The sequence below is a fragment of the Osmia lignaria genome, chromosome 6, assembly GCF_051020975.1.
Source record: "Osmia lignaria lignaria isolate PbOS001 chromosome 6, iyOsmLign1, whole genome shotgun sequence".
NCBI classification, from domain to species: domain Eukaryota; kingdom Metazoa; phylum Arthropoda; class Insecta; order Hymenoptera; family Megachilidae; genus Osmia; species Osmia lignaria.
The window spans coordinates 40,728-62,961 of record NC_135037.1 but is presented as its reverse complement, the minus strand read 5'-3'; the positions used below and the strand labels follow the sequence as shown (position 1 = coordinate 62,961).

Below are 22,234 nucleotides of genomic sequence, written 5' to 3'. Positions count from 1 at the left end.
CCACGGGGTGTTTGCGACTTCAAGTTCTGGATGTGGAGGGCTGTCTTGGAGTGACGGATCGCACTCTCCACGGGATCACTAAAATTGTTCGTCGGCAGGGGCGAGCGGCGCTGCTCAAGCTCAGTGTCGGTGGGACGAGTGCCGGTCGTTGGACTGTCGTGCGCCCGAGCCTAGTCCTACAAATAATTCGCGACCGGGTCTACGCGCCGATATTGCATTAGGAAAAGCGCATCGCGATGAGCTTCACCTTTGATATCGCCGAGGGCGGCGATAGTTTTAAGGGGGGAGGATTTGTCACGTCCGGAAAATTTTATGAATTTGTCCGCCTCACGTTCCCTTATCAAGCCTTCGAGTTGTAGGAGTCTCCTCGTGTAAGGGGCGTGGGGAGGGCAAATTACTACTGCACCTTTCTTTAATTTCTCCTTGACTCTGTGCTTTCCCATCAAGCCTTCGGGTTGTAAGAGACTTCTTCATGTGGGAAATGCGCAGGGAAAAGTTTGAGCTTATAATTATTCCACTTTTGTCTTTTCTATCCTTTCATTCTTCTCATACTTCTCAATTCTTTTCTTAGTTAAAATCCCTCCTTGAAACTATCGTCGTGCTCAACTGCGTAGTAATAGAATTCGAGATAGAAAAACTCGGTTTCGACCGAGGAGAGATATCGTAAACAGCGTTCGCTGCGCGGTTAGCCAGTGCTTCGCATTGTAGGGGTCTCCTCAGGTTAACTGCGCAAAAGCGTAAAGATCAATTTATCTTTAGATTTTTAACCGATACTCTCCTCTTTTTCACGCGTAGGCGCCAGTCGGTCCCTAACCCGATCGCGTGTATGAATTGATTGCTGGAATAAGAACGCAAAGCAATCTAGCTCGTTGAATATTTGTATGAATGCGAGAGCGAGGAATGAGAACCCTTGCAGGCAAACGTTAGCAAGCGTTCGAGGACTATTTAGAGGCAAAGGGTCGTACGGGGCAACAAAAGTCTTTGTATTGAATTCCGAGAATTTGCCTGAAACCGAAAACCTAACGGTAATTTTCGAATGGCGAGAACGTTCTCGAAGCAACTACGTCGCAAATGTAATACCGAATATTCGATTAATAATGGAAAACTGTCGTTATTGAAAATTGCAATCGAACACCGAATGCCTTATACCGAGCGTACCGGCGCAATTCATATTGTTGATCGATTTCTCTGCAAACAAAATGATTATGGACAAGCCGATTGTTAATTAAGAAACCACGCGATCATCGGTTTCATTATCCGTACGCAATGGTACCACGAACGATTCAATTACTTGCAAATTTATTGTTCAATAATTTTGATTTAATTTACTAGTTGATAATCGCATCATTTACTATCTAATATCGAAATTATCGAAAACATGGAACAATCCAGAAATTCTACGGCGTAGAAACACCGAAAAGCCGTTAGACAGAGAAGGAACACCAAGAAAGAGAGAAAACATGATCTAGAGGAATTTAGCTGGCACGCGCGCTCGACCAACAGAAACGCACGCGACGTCGTCGTTACGCGCTGTGATTTGCCGAAATTTCCCCACGCAGGACATCGTCCTCGCGACGGGCCCTTCCGGCTAGGATCGCGATCGATTCTGATCACTCTTCGTCGAACAATCGAGTAAGTCGTGACGGGAGCCCATGCGTCTAGAGATAGAGTTGTCGTTTGTACTTCGTTGTAATTTAGCTGCGCGGCAAGTCCTACGAATTAGGCAGAGTGTCGCGAGAGTGAAATTCCGAATACGCGGCAAAGACTCAGTGACGCGCACGTAAAGCCTTTTCACACTATTAAACCTCTATCTTTTCTCTTTCTTTTAATCCGTTGTTCGTGTAATTTTCGTATTAAATTCACTCGCGTTTACTAGTATGTTATTTCGAAAAACCGAAATCGTCTTGTGTTTCGTCTATTAATTTTGCAATAAACGACAACCGGGCGCGCGACAAGTGTAGTGCGGCACAGATCTCTCAACCTTTCTTGGTGTTCCAGATTCTACAGCGACTTTCAACGATCTACCAGCGCATTTATAAACAATTTTATCGTATATTATACTCTACATTCTCACGGTAAGCCTATTCTGTACTAATTCGTCGAGCACGGCATTAACATTCAATTTAGACACGGCAAAACGGGCGATCTATTAAGCCTACGGGTTATGAGTCTCTTCATTTTAGATCGTCTCGTTTCTACAGTCAGGTACCGATTATATTATTTTTCGCTATTTTAATATTCCGAATTTTCCAATCATCGCGAATTTGTGTGAGTGACGATTGTTTCGACGGCGAGATATTTTATCAGGGACGACCTGTAAAGCCCTTCCGGGGGTTGTAAGAGTCTCTTCGTTCAGGTCGTTTCTTTGCGGATAGAAACCACCTAAAATTTGATTTTCCATTATATCCGGTCGAGGCAGCCGTCCTACGTTAAAACATATAACTTTCACGTTTCAAATACGGTTAATAATTATACTAGAAGCTCTCATTGTAAGCCGAAGGTTGGACATTTTTCCGGTTTTCATTTATATTATTAACGTATAATAGGTTAAGCATCTTTACCCTTGTTCAAACAGTATTGTTATTAATTGAATTATTTAACAGTGATTAACAGAAATCAAATAGACTCATTTTAGTATTCAAACAACAGTCATTGCAAAATTCAGTTCTGTTAGCTTCAATAGTTATTTTTGAATTAAACTACTTTCTTTTTGCACACTAAATTGCTTTAACATTTCTTTCAAATTCCATTTTGCATCATTTCCTTTATCATTTTACATTTCAAAATCACGCACCCCAACACAAGGTTTCAAGGAGGGACCCGTATGGGACCCAGAGCACTGACGAACCCAACGGAAATAAACACTATCTAAATTTTCCGTCTTTTAATTTTGTTCTGACCGTAGAGGACGCTTCCGCGTAATACGCGGTCAGAACTGGTGGCAGCGATACCTTTCTCATCGCCCAAAAATAAGAATAAAGTAATTTTTCTTTTACGTTGCGCGCTCACGCAACGCGCAACGTAACACTTATTAATGTATATTACATTATAACTCATGTAGATATAGTATTAATGACACTGTTATTAAATGTATATTACATTATATCTCATGTACATATAGTAATAATGACATTGTTAATAAATGTATATTACATTATATCTCATGTACATATAGTAATAATGACATTGTTACTAAATGTATATTACATTATACCTCATGTAGACATGGTAATAATAACATTGTTATTAAGTATATATTACTTATCAAATGTAGATATGCCAATAATGATATTCCTACTAAATGTATATTATATTATATCTCGTGTAAACATAGTAATAATAACATTGTTATTACATGTATATTACATATCTAATGTAGATATGCCAATAATGATATTCCTATTAAATGTATATTACATTATATCTCGTGTAGATATAGTAATAATGCCACTGTTATTAAATGTATATTAGATTATATCTCATGTAGACATGGTAATAATAACATTGTTATTAAGTATATATTACTTATCAAATGTAGATATGCCAATAATGATATTCCTACTAAATGTATATTATATTATATCTCGTGTAGATACAGTAATAATGCCATTGTTATTAAATGTATATTAGATTATATCTCATGTACATATAGTAATAATGACATTGCTTATTAATGTATATTACATTATATCTCATGTAGATATAGTAATATCGACATTGTTATTAAACGTAATATTACATATCTAATCTAGTAGTAGTAGTAGTAGTAGTAGTAAAAGTAGCGGGTGGGAAAATGGGATACCCTAAAGTCACCTAGATCTAAGAGTTCTTTTGTGACATCCCGCTGGTCAATTGGGTTCATTCGATAAGGCCCAGCTCGGCATTCGCTAGCAGGCCGCAGAGGTTGCTCATCTTAGCACCCTTTAGATCACTGTGTCGTAGGAACATCTTACCCCAGATTCTGTATCTTTTCAGAGCTAGGACAGGACATCGGCATAGTATATGTATGCTGTCCTCTTTCTCTTCTCCACATAGCCGGCAATTTATTTGCTCAGCTCGGTCGAGTTTGTGTAAATGTGCCCTTAGTGTTATGTGGCCGGTGAGGAGGCCTATACAGGTCCTTATTTTTTTTCTGCTGATGGCCAAGAGCTCCTTGGTTCTGCTGGCTGATGGTTGTTGTATCAAGAGTTTTACCTGGCGGCAGCCCGTTGCTTCCGTCCAGGAGGTTAGGTGTTGCCTTTCCAGGCTCTCCTTGATGTGTTTTTTCCCAAGGACAAAGGGGACACCGACTATCTGTTGAACCGGGCTCTCAAGGGTGCCTAGTTTTGCCAGACCATCGGCTATCTCATTGCCCTGTACACCTTGGTGTCCAGGGGTCCATATGAGGGTGATTTTGTTCAGCTTGCTGAGTTGTGATAATGCCTGCATGCCTTCCCAGACGGTGGAAGATTCCGTGCTGATCGTTGCAAGGGCGTTTATCGCCGCTCTGCTGTCTGAGCATATGCAGATCTTTCTGTACTTAACTCCTAATGAGATCTGTAGTTTTGCGCATTCTGAGATTGCTAGAACCTCAGCTTGGAAGACCGTGGCTAGTTCCCCCAGAGAGAAGCTAGTACTGTGTCTCATCCTCGGGCCACAGAAACCTGCTCCGAAGCGGTTGTTGTTTCCTGAGCCATCCGTGTACCAGATGTCAGTGCCCAGGTTGTTCGGAAATCCCGGTTCCTTCCAGTCGTTCCTAGCTGGTATAAGGACCTTGAAGGTGCTTTGTAGCTGGTACTTCCTGGGGATTCTATCTTGCGTAAATGTGAATGGGGGTTTGTGTAAGAACTCCAGTGCCGTGTGCCCGTTACCGGTGCTCTTCCACTCCCCCAGACATTGTAGTCTGTATGCTGAGAGTTTGGCGACGTTAGTTATGACGTGCTCAAGGGGGGGACACCCTAAGGCCACTTCCAGTGCGGCTGTGGGTGTGGTTCTCATGGAACCTGCAATAGCTCTCAGATAACTTCCCTGGAGGCTTTTTAGTAGGTTCCCTGTTTCTTTTTTCTTTGTTCTGGGCCACCATACTATCGCGGCATAGGTTAGTCGCGGTAGTAGGATGGCTTTGTAAACCCATAAGGCAATGCTGGGCTTGAAGCCCCAGGTCTTTCCTAGAGCCCTTCTGCATGCCCATAGGGATGTGTAAAGGTTTTTCCTCTTTATATCAAGGTGCATCTTTCAGCTGAGTTTGGAGTCAAGATATACTCCCAGGTACTTTACCAAGGAAGTGTATGGAAGATCCTTACCCCACAGATTCAGACAGTCAATGGGTTCCGGTTTGTACTTTCTGGTGAAGATTATAGCCGAGGTTTTTGAGGGATTTACCGTTAGTCCCTTGGCTTCACACCAGTTTTGAATGATCTTAAGTGCTTCTGTCATGCGCTCCTTAAGGATGGATAGGAAGCTCCCTCTGATCAGAACGGCAATGTCATCTGCGTATCCGAAGATGAGGAAGCCTGCTGTTTGTAGACTTATCAGGAGTTCGTCTATTACTAGGCACCACAGGAGTGGGGATGGTACTCCACCCTGTGGGCAGCCCCTGGTAGGTCTGCCGTGAACCGTGATGTCATTGTGATTGACCATCACTTTTCTGCCGTTCAACATGCTTTGGATCCAATCCAGCAAGGTTTCGGGGATGTTACGGTATATTAGTGCTTCCCGTATTGTTTGATATGAGGTGTTATCGAAGGCTCCCTCAATATTGTAAGAGTGGTGCGAGGGCCACTATATTAATATGACTGTCCCTGCGGATTCATGACAACGAATGTTATTAACAAAAGATGTTGTAAAACAGATCATTCACGATTTAACTGTTGACGAATAAAGTCTACAATTTTTCAGAAGTGGGATCAGAATCAGAATCAGTTTATGTGAAATTATTTATGATTTGCTTTATGGTTCAGTTTATGGTTTAGTTTATGGTACAGTTAATGTGTTAGTTTGAGTGATTCTATGTGAATTAAAGACTTATTGTAACTCTACGTGTCTTATGCGAGTTTATGTGAACATTGAAAAAGTTTTACGTTACGGATAAAAGAAATTTTACGGGGAAATTATCAGTTGAGAAGCACGAAGTTTAAAAAGTGATTTAAAAGATGAATTCGAAATTATCGGTTGCTGATTTGAAAGAGAAGCTACGTGGAATGAACTTGCCCACGACAGGCACCAAAGCTGAATTAATAAATCGCTTGTTGGAAGCAGGGATTAATCCAGCCGATTTAATGATGGTAACAGTTGTGGGACGAGAAGAAAATGAACGAAGACCAGAATCTGTCGTAGAACACCAGCAATTAGGTGAGAGGCCAATCGATTTTATTAGTCAATCAGCACCATCGAATTCACAATTGTCTGAGGTGGAATTGTTACGAAGAGAGAGAGATGTGACTGAACGTGAGAATCAGTTACTTAGAAGAGAATTAGAAATGTTACGAGTTATGCCGCGAGAAAATAGTCTTGCACCAACGCATTCCAATTTGATGAAATGGAAAGATGTTAAGGAAATGATTGGAAATTACGACGGTAACTCTTATGATTATAATATTTGGGAAAAACAAGTAAGACAATTGATCTGTAGTTACTCTCTTGACGATTGCGCTGCTAAAGCATTGTTGTGCAGCAAATTGTCAGGAAAAGCCCTTAAATGGTATCATTCGCGAAGTGATTGTATCGAAATGAACTATGAACAGCTGTTGAGTGAAATTAAGAAAATGTTTGGGCAACGAGTAAACAGTTTAACTTTACGACGCGAATTCGAAACTAGGAAATGGACGCCAGACGAAATATTTGCCGATTATCTACATGATAAAATAATGTTAGGAAACAGGGTTCCTATTCCTCAAGAAGAACTAATCGATTATGTTATAGATGGAATTCCTAATGAAAGCTTTCGAACTCAGGCTCGTATACAATGCTTCCAGTCCACCGACGCTCTTTTAAAGGCATTCGCAAAAGTATCATTACCTTGTGAGACAGCTCGACGCAAGTTCGTACAGCAGAATGAGATTTCTATAGCAGCAAGAAGAACTGGCAAAATTGTGAAGGAGCAAACGGGCACTGCAACACCTCAAAAGGACACTCCGACTCCACTTCGCTGTTACAATTGTAGCTCCGTGGGACATTTTGCTAAGAACTGCCCGAAACCGAAGAGAGAAAGAGGATCCTGCTATACATGTGGCAAATTTGGGCATCGTGCGACAGAATGCAGCAAATTAAAGACGTCAGCTGAAGAGGTCAACTACGTAGTTGTGCAACGTGAAGAAGACGACGAGTTCTAGCGCACCGTGAGATTACGTTAAAGTGAGAACAATGAATTTTGTATATCGGTTCCTGCTTTGCTAGATTCAGGTAGTTTTATTAGTTTTATTAAACAAAATCTTTTACCTGAGGGGGTGTGGAAAGCCAATGTACCGACGGCTCAGTTCAGTGGTATAAATAATAGTCCATTAGAAATTTTGGGAACGGTTGATGCTCATGTTGCTCTTAACGATTTTGAAAATAATATAACTTTATATGTTGTTACAAACAAAACTATGCGTAGAGGAATAATTTTAGGACGAGACTTTATGAAAACTGCTAACCTAACATTAATGTGTCGTGAAGTTCAGGAAATTATGAATATAGAGGTAGATTCGGAAATTAAGAATTTAGAAAAGCAAAATATGATGAATTTAAACGAAGATTTGCCAAATGAAATTAAAGAATGTGCCAGAGAAATTTTTGTAGAAAATTATGTATTACCAGAAAGACCGGAAAAACCTAAAGTAGAAAATGTAATGAAACTTGTATTATCGGACGAAAAACCTTTCCATTGCACACCGCGAAGACTTTCGTACACCGAAAAAACTCAACTTAAAGAAATTATAGATACATTACTTGAGAAAAAAGTTATACGAGAAAGCACATCAGAATATGCTTCACCAATTGTGTTATTAAGAAAGAAAACTGGTGAGATACGTATGTGTATCGATTTTCGAGTTTTAAATAAGGTTACTGTGAGAGACAATTTTCCGTTACCTTTGATTGAAGATCAGTTGAATGTTTTGTCCGGGAAAAAGTATTTCACAACGTTGGATTTAAAAGATGGCTTTTTTCACATTAGCATGCACCCAGATTCAATAAAATATACGTCCTTTGTTACACCATTAGGGCAATATGAATATCTTAAAATGCCATTTGGTTTAAAAGGAGCACCTCTCAAATTTCAGCGTTATATTACGAAAATATTTAAAGATTTGATTGATACTGGTGATGTGTCAGTTTATTTAGATGACTTTTTAATAGCTACTACAACAATAGAATACCACTTGAAAATTCTTAAAAAAGTATTTTTGTTGTTTGTTGAGAACAGATTACAATTGAGGTTAGATAAATGTAAATTTCTTCAGACAACATTAGATTACCTAGGATATACAATTTCGGCTGAAGGTGTTAGTCCGACAGAAAGAGGAATCAAGGCAGTGAAAAGATTTCCGATTCCCAAAAACGTTAAAGAGGTCCAAAGCTTTTTAGGTTTATGTTCCTATTTTCGGAAGTTCATCGAAAACTTTTCGCTTATTGCCAAACCTTTATATGATCTTACGCGCAAAAACGTAGATTTTAAATTCGGAGAGGATGAAATGCAAACTTATGAAAAACTCAAACTTTCTTTAGTAAACGCACCGATTTTAAGTATTTATTCACCGCAGGCTGAAACTGAGCTACACTGTGATGTGAGTGCTATGGGTTTTGGTGCAATTTTGATGCAGCGAAAGGCTGATCGCAAGTTTCATCCTGTTTTTTATTTTTCTAAAAGAACAACTGACACAGAGTCAAGATATCATTCATTTGAATTAGAAACATTAGCTATTATTTATGCCTTACGTCGTTTTCGGATATATTTAATCGGGTTAAAGTTTAAGATTATAACAGACTGCCAAGCGTTAAGTTTAACCCTTAATAAAAAGGAAACCAACCCTAAGATCGCACATTGGGTCCTTGAAATGCAAAGATACGATTATACACTTGAACATAGGGTAGGCTCTAGAATGGCACATGTTGATGCATTGAGTAGACAAATTTTAGTAATAGAAGATAATTCGTTTGATAAAAATCTTGTTCTCTGTCAGGATGAAGACGAAACTATTGTAAAATTACGTGAACTGTTAGGTGAAAGTGAAGACAAGTATTACGAGATGCGGAATGGTGTGGTGTACCGAAAACGCAATGATCAACTTTTATTTTATGTTCCTTCGATTATGCAAAATAATGTCATACGTAAATATCATGATGAGATTGGTCACGTTGGAGTGGAAAAGACAATGCAAAACATTTTAGGCAGTTATTGGTTTCCAAGCATGAAAGTAAAAATTAATGATTACATTAAAACTTGCCTGAAGTGTATTGCGTTTTCACCAACTGCGGGCAAACCGGAAGGTACGCTACATAGCATTCCAAAGGGAAATAAACCTTTTGACACATTACATGTTGATCATTTAGGACCACTATCAAAATCGAAGTCCGCTAAGAAACGTTATATATTTTTAGTTGTAGATGGTTTTACGAAGTACATTAAGTTATACGCGACGAAAAGTACTAATACTGTAGAAGTAATCAAATATCTAAAACTATACTTTACAACGTACAGTAAACCTATGCGGATTGTGTCTGATAGAGGAAGTTGTTTCACTTCCCGAGAGTTTGCGGATTTCATGAAAGAGTGTGATATACAACATATAAAAGTAGCTACTGCGTCGCCACAAGCAAATGGTCAAGCTGAACGAATGAATCGTACTATATTACCGATTATTGCCAAATTAAGTGATGAAAGAAAAGTTCAATGGTATGATGTTCTTGATGACGTAGAATATGCTTGTAATAATACCGTTAATCGATCGACAGGGGAATGTCCTAGTATGCTTTTGTATGGTGTGAAACAAAAAGGAAATGTTAATGATAATTTAAGAAGTTATTTCGAAAGAAACGATTTTATTGTTGAAACCAGGGATTTGGCGAAAATACGCGACGTTACAGAAAAACGTATTCAGAAAACTCAGTTTAAAAATCAAAATCAATACAATAAGAAACATAAAATACCTACAAAGTATGAAAAGGGCGATAAAGTAATGATTCGAAATTTTGATTGTACACCTGGTATATGTCATAAATTAACGCCACGGTTTAAAGGCCCTTACGTGATATTGAAAGTTCTTAGAAACGATCGTTATGTTATTGAAGATATTCCGGGACATCAAACTTCACAAATGCCGTACCAAGGCACTTGGGAGGCTTCAAATATACGGCATTGGCTACCTGCTTAATTATTTATATATTTAATTTATGTTTAATTGAATTGTATTGTGTTGTAAATTTAATTTATGTTTAATTGAATTGTATTGTGTTGTAAATTTAATTTATGTTTAATTGAATTGTATTGTGTTGTAACAATTATGTATGTTATTATAATGGTTAATCGGGACGCTTAACTGTCAGGATGGCCGAGTGTAAGAGTGGTGCGAGGGCCACTATATTAATATGACTGTCCCTGCGGATTCATGACAACGAATGTTATTAACAAAAGATGTTGTAAAACAGATCATTCACGATTTAACCGTTGACGAATAAAGTCTACAATATCTGGGAACACTCCCAGGGCGTAGCCCTTAGCCTCTAGCTGTGATTCCACTTTGCACACAAGGTGATGTAGGGCTGTGTCTGTCGACCGTCCCTCCCTATAGGCATATTGTGAAGTGGCCAGAGGCTTTAGGGTTAACGGGCCTGTCCTAAGATAGCGATCAACCAACCTTTCCAGCGTTTTAAGGAGGAAAGAGGTGAGGTTGATGGGTCTAAAATCCTTTGCCCGGATGTGTCCGTTCTTTCCCGGTTTGGGAATGGATACTATCTTGGTGTTCCCCCAAACCTGAGGGACGTGTCTGAGGGCTATGCTAGCCCTGAGAATTTTTGTAAGGGGGCCTATTAAGACATTTAGACCCTCTTGTAATAGTGCTGGAAAGATTCCATCCGGTCCAGGTGCTTTGTATGGGCGGAAGGTTTTGATCGCCCAATCTATGTCCCTGGGTTGTGCAATTTTGTTTGCCAAGGGCCAGTCCCGGGAGTATCCCTTGTGGGAGTACCCGGTTCCTGTGCTGTGGCAGTTAATTGTAGGTGTTGTTTCTTGGAAGCCCGGAAAGTGGGTTTCCAAGAGGTGTTTTAGCGTATTTGATTCGCTGCTGGTGAACTCCCCATTTGGGAGTTGCAAGCAGTTAATCTGGGCTCGATGATCCGAGGATAGAATTCTGCATAGCCTGGAGGCCTCTGGGGTTTCCTCTATGCTTCCGCAGAAATCTCTCCAGCCTTTCCGTTTGGCTTTTACTATGGCCTTGCTGTATTTTTTCTGGGAGCTTCTATAGATCTCCCAGTGTACAGCAAGTCCAGTATTCCTTGCTTTATTAAAACTCTTTCTGGTCTCAGTCTTGAGTGTAGCTAACTCGGGAGTCCCCCACGGTACTCGAGACGATCCCGTCTTAGGTTTTAATGGGCAGTTTGCTTCATAGGCGTCTGTGATGGCATTGCCTAGACAGAGCGCCGATGTCTCCAGGTCTTCCCTGGTATGGAACCTGGTTGGGATGTTCTTGATAGTGGCATTGAGATCTGCTCTGTATCCATCCCAGTTGGTGCGTCTTGGGTTGCGAGTCCAAGTGATGACGACTTCTAGCTGCAGGGAAAAGCGGATGAGTCTGTGGTCGGATCCTGAAGGTTCATTGGAGACCCTCCAGTCTCTCACCAGGTCCACAAGTCCCTGCGAGCTAATAGTAATATCTAGTACTTCCTGTCTTCTGGAGTCCATGAAGGTTGGCTCAGTGCCTCTGTTCAGGATGCACAGTTCTGAACTGATGAGGAATTCGTGAAGGCTTTCTCCCCCAGGGTTGATGTTGGTGCTGCCCCACCCTGTGTGGTGGGAGTTGGCATCACAACCCAGTAGGAGTTCCAGTCCTTCTTTTCTTGCCAGTTCTGTCAGTTTCATGACTTCTGGGTGGGGTGGTGGGTCTGGGGAGTCATAGGGCATGTAAATTGAACCCAGTAACATTTCCCGGTACCCCCCGTCGTTTAGGTTTAGTCTGAGACGGATGACTGTGATGTCTCCGTTGGTTACCTGTGGCAGTAGGGTCGCAGTTAGTCCTTTGACTATAATGCAAGTCCTAGGTTTATCCTCTGAGCGTACATAGTAAATATTACCGCACCCGCCCAATCCCCTGATAGCCTTATGTACGAGCCATGGCTCTTGTACTAAGGCTATGCTTGTGTGCATCACTGCCATGCTCCTGGCTAGAATCGCCGAGGCGCTTTTGCTCTGATGCAAGTTGATCTGCATTATCTGGATGCCGGAGTGAGCCATTAGGCAGATCCGGCATCCTTATTTGCTTGGTCCCCTTCAGTGCTCTCCTTTGGTTCCTTGTCGAGCAGCTTTACGGCTGCTCGAACGGTCCCGCAGAAGGGCTTGAAGTTGCAGGACCTGAGGGCCGCGAACGAGGCATCATCAACCAGACAGGCGAAGTGGATGCTCATGGCGCCGCTGCTTTCGCTCCCCCAGGTGACTATCCACTCTTTGGCCCTCAGGCCTTTGTTCTGTCTGTCGAATAGTTTGGTAGCTTCCTCGGCTGACAGACCTGGTTCCTTCACGTGCACTACCACTCGATGGCGTTTGGGCAGCTCATCGACCGGCAGTACACGTAGAGTGCTCTCCCCAATTTTGAAGTCTGAGGCGAGGCATTTGAGCCAGTCTCCGGTCGGTTCATCCGCACATCCGAAGATTATCGCCCCGTCACGTTCCCATGACCCCGTAAAAATGGGGGCTCTGGTGTTGTCCGGGAGCTCGAGGATTTGTTTTCTGATCTGTTTCCTGATCAGGATCGCCTCCTCTGCTCCCAGTTTGCTGTCCGGGTAGTTTGCCGGAACTACTGCTAGTCTCTTAATTCCTCGGATGGCCTGGGCATAGAACCCTTGCTCAGAGACCTTGGGTTTTTTGCCCTGGTGGTCCGAGGGACTAGGGGTGGTGGTTGCCGCCCTGGTGCGTTTACGCGCCCCGGACGGCTTGTTTTTCGCCTCAACCCCTGAGGTGTGGTATTTTGTCACCTGAGAGGGGGAAACGGAAATGCTGTTGGGGGAGGTTAAGGCTGGGGTTGATTTCCCCTTGCCTTCCTCCTTTAGCCGTGCTTTATTGTAGCGGCGTCTTGCCGCGCCGCTGAAACGTTCACGGGTTATGGGCTGTCCTTTAGAGGAGCTCGCCCCCGTGTCTGTGTTGTCCTTCGCTCATTCGCTTCCTAACGAAGCCACGCCCTGCAGGAGGGTTGCCGGCGAAATGTCGGTACTGTTTGTTTGTGTTTGTTTTTGTTGTTTTGTTTCGTTAGTTTCCATTATTGGTCCCACGAGTACCGCGGCCAAGCGTTACCACCCGGGCAGAGCCGCGATTGCCCGGGGCTTGACTATTTACCCCTGGAGGTCGTCCGGTATCCAGGAGGAACCGTTGGCGACGCAACATCCATTGCGCCATGCAGCCCTCGGCACGGTCTCTCACACCTTGGCTTGGGGGGCTCCTCTTAGTCGGCCGCACGCGGGTCCACCCAAGCGGATGCGGCCTTAAGCCCCATCCACCCGCCCGGACGCTTACGCCAGCCCTTTTGAGATTGACCCAGTCGGGTGTCGCCTACGCCGGGCTTCGGCAAGGTGGGAACCTGCTCGGGGGGTATCTAATCTAGATATAGTAACAATTATATTGTTATTAAATGGATACTACATTACATCTCATGTATACATAGAAATAATGACATTGTTATTAAATGGATATTGCATATCTGATGTAGATATAGTAGCAACTATATTGTTATTAAATATATATTCAACAGTATCTCATGTAGATATAGTAATAACGACATTGTTACTAAATGTATATTAAAGTATATCTCATGTGGATATAGTAACAATTATACTGTTATTAAATGTATATTACATTATATCTCATGTAGATATAATAATATTGACATTGATATTAAATGTATATGACATATCTGATGTAGATATAGTAACAATTATATTGTTAGTAAATATATATTACATCATATCGCATGTAGATATAGTAACAATTCTATTGTTATTAAATGTATATTCCATTATATCTCATGTAGATATAATAATATTGACGTTGATATTAAATGTATATGACGTATCTGATGTAGATATAATAACAATTATATTGTTAGTAAATATATATTACATTATATCGCATGTAGATATAGTAACAGTTGTATTGTTATTAAATGTATATTACATTATATCTCATGTAGATATAGTAATAATGACATTGTTATTAAATGTATATTACATATCTAATCTAGATATAGTAACAACTATATTGTTATTAAATGTATATTACATTATATCTAATGTAGATACAGTAATAATGACATTGTCATTAAATGTGTACTACATATCTAATCTAGATGTAGTAACAATTATGTTGTTATTAAATGTATATTAAATTATATCTCATGTAGATTTAATAATAATGACGTTGTTATTAAATGTATATTACATTATATCTCATGTAGATATAGAAATAATGACATTGTTATTAAATGTATATTACATTATATCTCATGTAGATATAGTAATAATGACATTGTTATTAAATGTATATTACATTATATCTAATGTAGATACAGTAATAATGACATTGTCATTAAATGTGTACTACATATCTAATCTAGATGTAGTAACAATTATGTTGTTATTAAATGTATATTAAATTATATCTCGTGTAGATATAGTAACAATGACATTGTTATTAAATGTATATTACATTATACCTCATTTAGATATAGTAACAATTATATTGTTATTAAATGGATACTACATTACATCTCATGTAGATATAATAATATTGACATTGATATTAAATGTATGTGACATATCTGATGTAGATATAATTACAATTATATTGTTATTAAATGTTTATTAAATTGTATCTCATGAAGATATAGTAATAATGTTCGAGCGAACTATTTCCCGAATACCTTTCGCGACTAACTTCTATTATATTGCTATTCCTCTCTCATCGGCGCCCGTCTCTCTCACGCCGTTGGCCATCGGTGTGGGGCGAGGACGCCGGGGCGGGAGGGGGATGTGCGAACCTTTTGTCGCGCTACGACGATGCTCACTCTCGTGGCAAGGAAATTCTCGCGAGCAGCTTTCGGAGAATTTAAATCGGCAAATTCATTTTTTTGGCGCTTCGCACGAACCGAGTGCTTCGGCGAACCGCAATAACGCGGATTAGTTTAAGTGAATCGTGGATCGAAATATAAACTTTTTGTTCATTTTATCTCTAAGACAGCGTGTTCATTAATTAATTACAACGAGATTTCGCTAAGATTACGCAACACGTTGTTGTGGAGTTCATTGCTTCCGCCTTTTCAAGAATCCTGCGCTTCGGTAAACGCGACCCGGCATCTCGCTCATTTCCTAAAGATTTCCAACCACGGAAAATACGCCGCGACGAAATTTGACGGAACATTCTGGTTCGTCGAGCCGGATCCCGTTAAACGAACAACAGTGCTTTGTGAAAAACGTGCAAGTGAACCCCGTGCTTCAAGTACATCTGGTTTTTCTCGCCGAAGAAGGTCTCTTAACATTTTGCCATAGCTCGCAACGTTTCCGAGATATTTGCAGATTTAGCTCAAGGAAAGGGGCCTCACGGGCATATTCCGAGATATTTCTTCTTCTTGTTGTTCTTGTTCTGCACAGCTGGGCTGGAAGTGGCATTTACAGCTCGGAATAGTGAATACTGCTTAGAATAATGCAGACTTATTTCAAAGAAAGGGGCCACGGTGTTTCTGCATCTTTATTATGTTGGTGCCGCTTCGGAACTTTGAAATATCTTTATATGTCTCGAAAACTACGTATCTGATGAAAAAATGTCATAGAACATAAATAGTAGGAAACATAATTTCCTACAAAAAAGGTCTCTTAACATTTTGCCATAGCTCGCACCGTATCCGAGATATTGGCCATAAATGCCACTTCCAGCGCAGCTGTGCAGAATAAGAACAACAAGAGGAAGAAATATCTCGAAATATGTCCGTGAAACCCCTTTCCTTGAGGTAGTTCTGCAAATATCTCGAAAATGGTGCGAGCTATGGCAAATTGTTAATTTCCTACAAAAAAGCTCTGTTAAGTTTCCTACTATTTATGTTCTATGACATTTTTCGATCAGATGCGTAGTTTTCGAGACATATCGAGATATTTAAAGGTTCCGAAGCCGCACCAACATAATAAAGATACAGGAACACCGTGGCCCCTTTCTTTGAAATATCTCTGCACTATTCCGAGCTGCAAATGCCACTTCCAGGTTAACTGTGCAGAGGAAGGACAACAAGAAGAAGAAATATCTTGAAATAAGTCCGTGAGGCCCCTTTCCTTGAGCTAAATCTTCAAATATCTGGGAAACGATGCGACGTATGGCAAAATGATGAGAGACCCTTTTGTAGGAAATTAAGCTTCCTACTATTTATGTTCTATGAAATTTTTTGATCAGATGCGTAGTTTTCGAGATATATCGAGATATTTAAAAGTTCCGAAGCCGCACCAACATAATAAAGATACAGAAACACCGTGGCCTCTTTCTTTGAGATAACTCTGCACTATTCCGTACTGCAAATGCCACTTCCAACTTAGCTGTGCAGAAGAAGAACAAGAAGAAGAAGGAATATCTCGGAATATGTCCGTGAGGCCCGTTTCCTTGAGCTATATCTGCAAATATCTCGGAAACGATGCGAGCTATGGCAAAATGTTAAGAGATCTTTTTTGTAGGAAGTTAAGTTTCCTACTATTTATGTTCTATTAAATTTTTTGATCAGATGCGTAGTTTTCGAGATATATCGAGATATTTCAAAGTTCCGAAGCCGCACCAACATAATAATGATACAGAAACACCGTGGCCCCTGTCTTTGAGATAAATCTGCACTATTCCGAGCTGCAAATGCCACTTTCAGCTTAGCTGTGCAGAAGAAGATCAACAAGAACAAGAAATATCTCGGAATATGTCCGTGAGGCCCCTTTCCTTGAGCTTAATCTGCAAATATCTCGGAAACGATCGAGCTATGGCAAAATGTTCAAAGACCATTTTTGTGGGAAATTAAGTTTCCTACTATTTATGTTCCATGAAATTTTTTGATCAAATGCGTAGTTTTCTAGATATATCGAGATATTTAAAAGTTCCGAAGCCGCACCAACATATTAAGGATACAGAAACACCGTGGCCCCTTTCTTTGAGATAACTCTGCACTATTCTAAGCAGTATTCACTATTCCGAGCTGCAAAAGGCCACTTTCAGCGCAGCTGTGCAGAAGAAGAACAAGAAGAAGAAGAAATATCTCGGAATATGTCCGTGAGATTAATTCCCACAGATCAATGTACACTTAATAACAATATCATTAGTACTATATCTACATTAGATATAATGTCATAGGCATATACATTCCAACAGATCAATGTACCTACATTTAATACCAATGTCTTTATTACCATATCTACATTAGATATAATGTAATATACTGATCTCTACCCACAGATCAATGTACACTTAATAACAATACAATTGGTGGATGTGTTAGCAAAACACCCTGACATCTGGAGTGAGAATCCAGGCCGCGTTGGATGCTACCAACACGAATTAATCGTCAACGAGTATGTACCCTTTGTACAACGAACGTATCCAATTCCGATGAAATACCTTGAGCACGCGGATGAAGAGATCACGAAGATGCTGAAATATAACATCATTCAGCCTTCCAATAGTCCGTACATTAATCCGATGGTTCCGGTCATTAAGAAAAACGGAAGCATCAGACTGTGTTTGGATGCGCGCATGCTGAATCGAACATTGCTGGGTGATCATGAAATGTCAGAGACAATCGACGCGATATTCCAACGTTTTCCAAGAATCGCGTATGTATCAAGCATTGACTTGATCAATAGTTTTTGGCATGTTCCTCTTACCCCCAATTGGCGCAAATACACAGCCTTTTTATACCGCGGCTAATGTTATGAGCTTGTAGTCACTCCGTTTGACTTGAAAACAAGCCGCGCGAGTCTCGTGCGTGCCCTAAGATTGGTATTGGCAGGAATGGAGTCGTTTATTATAAATTTTATCGATGATATCTTGTGTGTTTCATCCTCTTTTGACGAGCATGTCAAACATCTGGCAAGATTGTGTGAGCGTCTTCATGAACACAATCTCACTATCAACCTCGACAAATGTCAGTTTCTAGCTCGTGAAACCATGTTTCTTGGTCACATATTATCCGCAGATGGAATCCGACAGGACCCACAAAAGCTCTCGTGCATTCGAGACTTTCCACCGCCTCGTACTGTTAAACAGCTTCGTAGTTTTCTGGGATTGATAAATTTTTATAGTAAATTTGCTGAACACCACGCGGAAATAATTACACCTCTATTAGGACTATTAAAGAGAGGCACTCGATGGAGTGGTCACAAAAAGTGGAAGAAGCTTTTCAACAAGCTAAAAAAGTATTTTGTGAAACAGTAGTTCTCCAATTTCCCGATCCAAAACGCGATTATTACTTGTCGACAGATGCTAGTTTCTCTGCTCTGGGAGCTGTTTTGGCTCGGAAAGATGACCAGGGCTACCTTAGACCGATCTCATTCGCTAGTAGGACTTTAAAAGGTGCTGAATTAGCATACTTTACAACAGAAAAAGAATTACTCGCGATCGTTTGGGCATTAAATAAATTTAAGACCTATTTATACGGGGCACACACCATCTTGACCACTGATCATCATGCTCTGACTTTCTTGATGAGCAGTCGTTTCCTTAACCAACGTCTTACGCGATGGATTCTATCAATACAAGATTATTCTATGGAAGTCCAACATTGTCCTGGCAAGGACAATGTCCCGGCCAATTGTATGAGCAGATTAGATCAATCAGCTTTGGATACAGAGTCACGCCACGAAAAACGAATTCCGATTTTGGCCGCGTTGGCCCGGGGTTTGTCTAAAGAATTGTTAGATTTCTTTAACGACATACCAGCGTTTCAGGCGAAAGATCCGAAGCTTGCGCAAATCATAAGAATGGTCAATGAAAACTCCGACAAAGTCCTCGAAAAATACCGCATCGCGAATGGAATTTTATTTCATAAAAATCGTACGCAAAAATGGAATTGCGTCGTTCCAAGTAATAAAGTATCGTTGTTGATTCGAGAGATACTAGCGCGACAATCAATCGGATTGTAAAAGAACTAATCCCAGAATGTGGAAAGCCGCATCGAATAATAACGGATCACGGAACGCAATTCACTTCAAAACGGTGGGGGGACGCGTTAAAAGAGTTAGGAATTAGACACACGCTCTCGTCAATAAGACACCCCCAAAGTAACTCCGTAGAAAGGGTGAACCGCGAGATAGGGCGCATGTTTCGAACGTTAATTAAAAACAAACATTCCACCTGGTTAAAATGGGTAAAAACGATCGAGACGTGCTGCAACGAATTGCACCACGACAGTACGGGATTCACTCCGTTTGAATTGATGAAGAAGCCACCCAATCGACCATGGGAAAAATGGTTCGCCACTGACCCCACACCAGATGACCAAGGGACTCACCATCACACCAAATTACGACTCGCTCGTGGCAACATGACAAAGAAAGCTGCGAAACGAATGGAACGTGCAAACCGCGGACGCGTCGCATATCCCTTCAAAGAAAACGACTTAGTACTCGTTAAAACAAATCCAGTATCCAACGCCGCGGATCGAGAGATCGCAAAATTCTTCCATCTTTTTGAAGGGCCCTATAAAATTACAAAGATCAAAGGACCGGCGACGTATGAATTGCGTCACCCGGAAAGAGGGGAAATCAAGGGCACATTCCACGCGTCGAGTTTGCGACCATACCGGCATCCCCTCCAGGAGGCGGCGACCATCGAAAATCCATATGGAAGGGAGAATATCGATCTAGCCTAGCGAGTGCTAGGAAGATCAAGAATCGAAGATCCCGGAATGGGGAGAGGCCCCACTCGAGATACTCAAGCATCAGCAACATCCAGCAGTCACGATCCGGCAGTCATGATATCCACGGCGGAACATAGAAGCGTGTCACGAGGCACACAGGCATATGCCCCGTGGCTCATGCATAGCAAAACCACTCAAACTGGCTGTGAATTAGTTTATCATAAAGTAAAGGAACCCCAGCTCCACACAATTCAGTCAAGGCCGTGGATCAAAGTTAAAATGGGCGCAGCGCGGCGAGGCCGCCATACGCAGGCGACGACCAATACAGTCGACGGAAGAACACAAACGCCCCGGAAAGGCATCCCAGGAAAAGGAGTGCAACTACGGTCAGACCGGCGCAAGCATCGCAGGCGACGACGGGAGAAGCAAATGACCGAGTCAGCCGTCACCGCTGAAGCCGTCATGGTAGCGACCGTCACCAAGGAAGCCGTGGAGAAATCCGTTGTTACGACCAAGCAGACGATGCAGTCACCCCCCACAAATGAAGCCGAGGTGGAAACGAGCGCCGAGGCGGATTGGGTCATCCCACCGATGCCGGATCCAGAGGCTCAGGACCCATACGACCTGGATCAGTTCGTTGATATGGGAACGACATCCGATCAGCAAATCGAGATACCAACACTCAACATGCAAGATCCACTGGGTCTGAGGATGAAGACCAAGGACCCGGTTAAGTGAAGTGACAGTGACAAAAACGTGATTATAGTTTTTTTTTTGTTTGTGATTTTTTTTTGAAAGACCGAGAAACGTTCCTTTTCTTTTTTAATTTCTCGATCACTTACCTGCGTGAAGGCATAGAACGCCCTATCTCCGTCTTTCTTTTTTGTGACAAATCAAGACTGACCATTTTATTTTTCTTTCTTTTGTTTGAAACGAGTTATATATATATATTTCTTTCTGTTTTCCGATTTCGTTTATCTAGTTGTAAGTTGTATACAGGGTGTCCCAGCATCGGTAGTACAAACGAGGAGGGGGTGATTCTACATAAAAAAGCAAATCGAAAATAAAGAAAAGAATTTTTTCATTTGAGGCTTCGTTCTCGAGAAAATCATTTTTGAATATTCAGCGAGTACGCGTACACTTAACTATCGTTTAGATGGATGGATCTCGATAGAAGTCATAAGTCACTTATAAGTAGTACTAATATCATTAGTATCAACATGATGTGCTTTATTACTCATTTCTACCTATGGATTTAGAGTGGATTTAAATGAAAATAAGACATGTAATTTAGTTACTAACTTACTTTATTAATGCAAAAATTGTTGGAATTGCTGCCCATTGAGTTGCATACATAACTGTATTCTTCGAATTAAATTTGCATGAACGCATTCTAATGTATTCTGTACCTTTAATTCTTCAAATACTAACACGATCCTCGCTTTTAATTGAGGAAGGCTTGTAATTTCCACCTCGTACACTTTTGATTTAACATGACCCCATAGATAGAAATCAAGGGGTGTCAAATCTGGGGATCTTGGTGGCCAATGTACAGAAATGGAAACATAAACAAAAGTCTGTGTCGGGATCTATCCATCTAAACCATAGTTAAGTATACGCATACTCGCTGAATATTCAAAAATGATTTTCTCGAGAACGAAGCCACAAATGAAAAAATTTTTTTCTTTATTTTCGATTTGTTTTTTTATGTAGAATCACCCCCTCCTCGTTTGTACTACCGATGCTGGGACACCCTGTATAAGTGTGTGATGGATGTGTGGAAGGATTTGATAAATTCATTTTTTTTTTATTATTATTTATACCGGCAACACCAAAGAGAACATTTATATTTTTTTTTGTGTCATATGACAGAGTCATATATATATATTTTTGGTTTAATGTAATCAGAGTTTCATTTCTTTTTTTTTTGTATGAATGAGGGAGTTAGTGTCGCGTTCATTAGTACCTACCAACGCTCTTGATCCGAGAGGGGGGTATATGTAACCGTACATTTATACAGTTACATAGTATAGTACGAGTAGTATAGATCTTTCTTGGGAGATCGGAACTATAGCGATGGTACGTACTATCCCTACTTATTAGTCACAGTGGAGCACGTGCGCGGATCCCCTCCTTCGAACGCCGGATCAGAAGGAGCTCAGTGTCGATCCATCGATCGACACTCTGGTCCCAAACGACAA

At 40.9% G+C, this 22,234-nt stretch overlaps 1 protein-coding gene across 1 annotated transcript; it reads right to left on the bottom strand.

The window, feature by feature from the left end:
- Nucleotides 1-3,858: 3,858 nt before the first annotated feature.
- Nucleotides 3,859-5,211, bottom strand: LOC117601763 (uncharacterized). Its single transcript, XM_034318947.2, has one exon. It carries the CDS (start codon nt 5,209-5,211, stop codon nt 3,859-3,861), a length of 1,353 nt encoding a protein of 450 aa, XP_034174838.2.
- Between the last annotated feature and the right edge of the window lie 17,023 nt (nt 5,212-22,234).

What these genes read in the sequence shown, in the direction of transcription:
- LOC117601763 (XM_034318947.2), bottom strand. Translation starts at nt 5,211, where the DNA reads ATGCACCTTGATATAAAGAGGAAAAACCTTTACACATCCCTATGGGCA.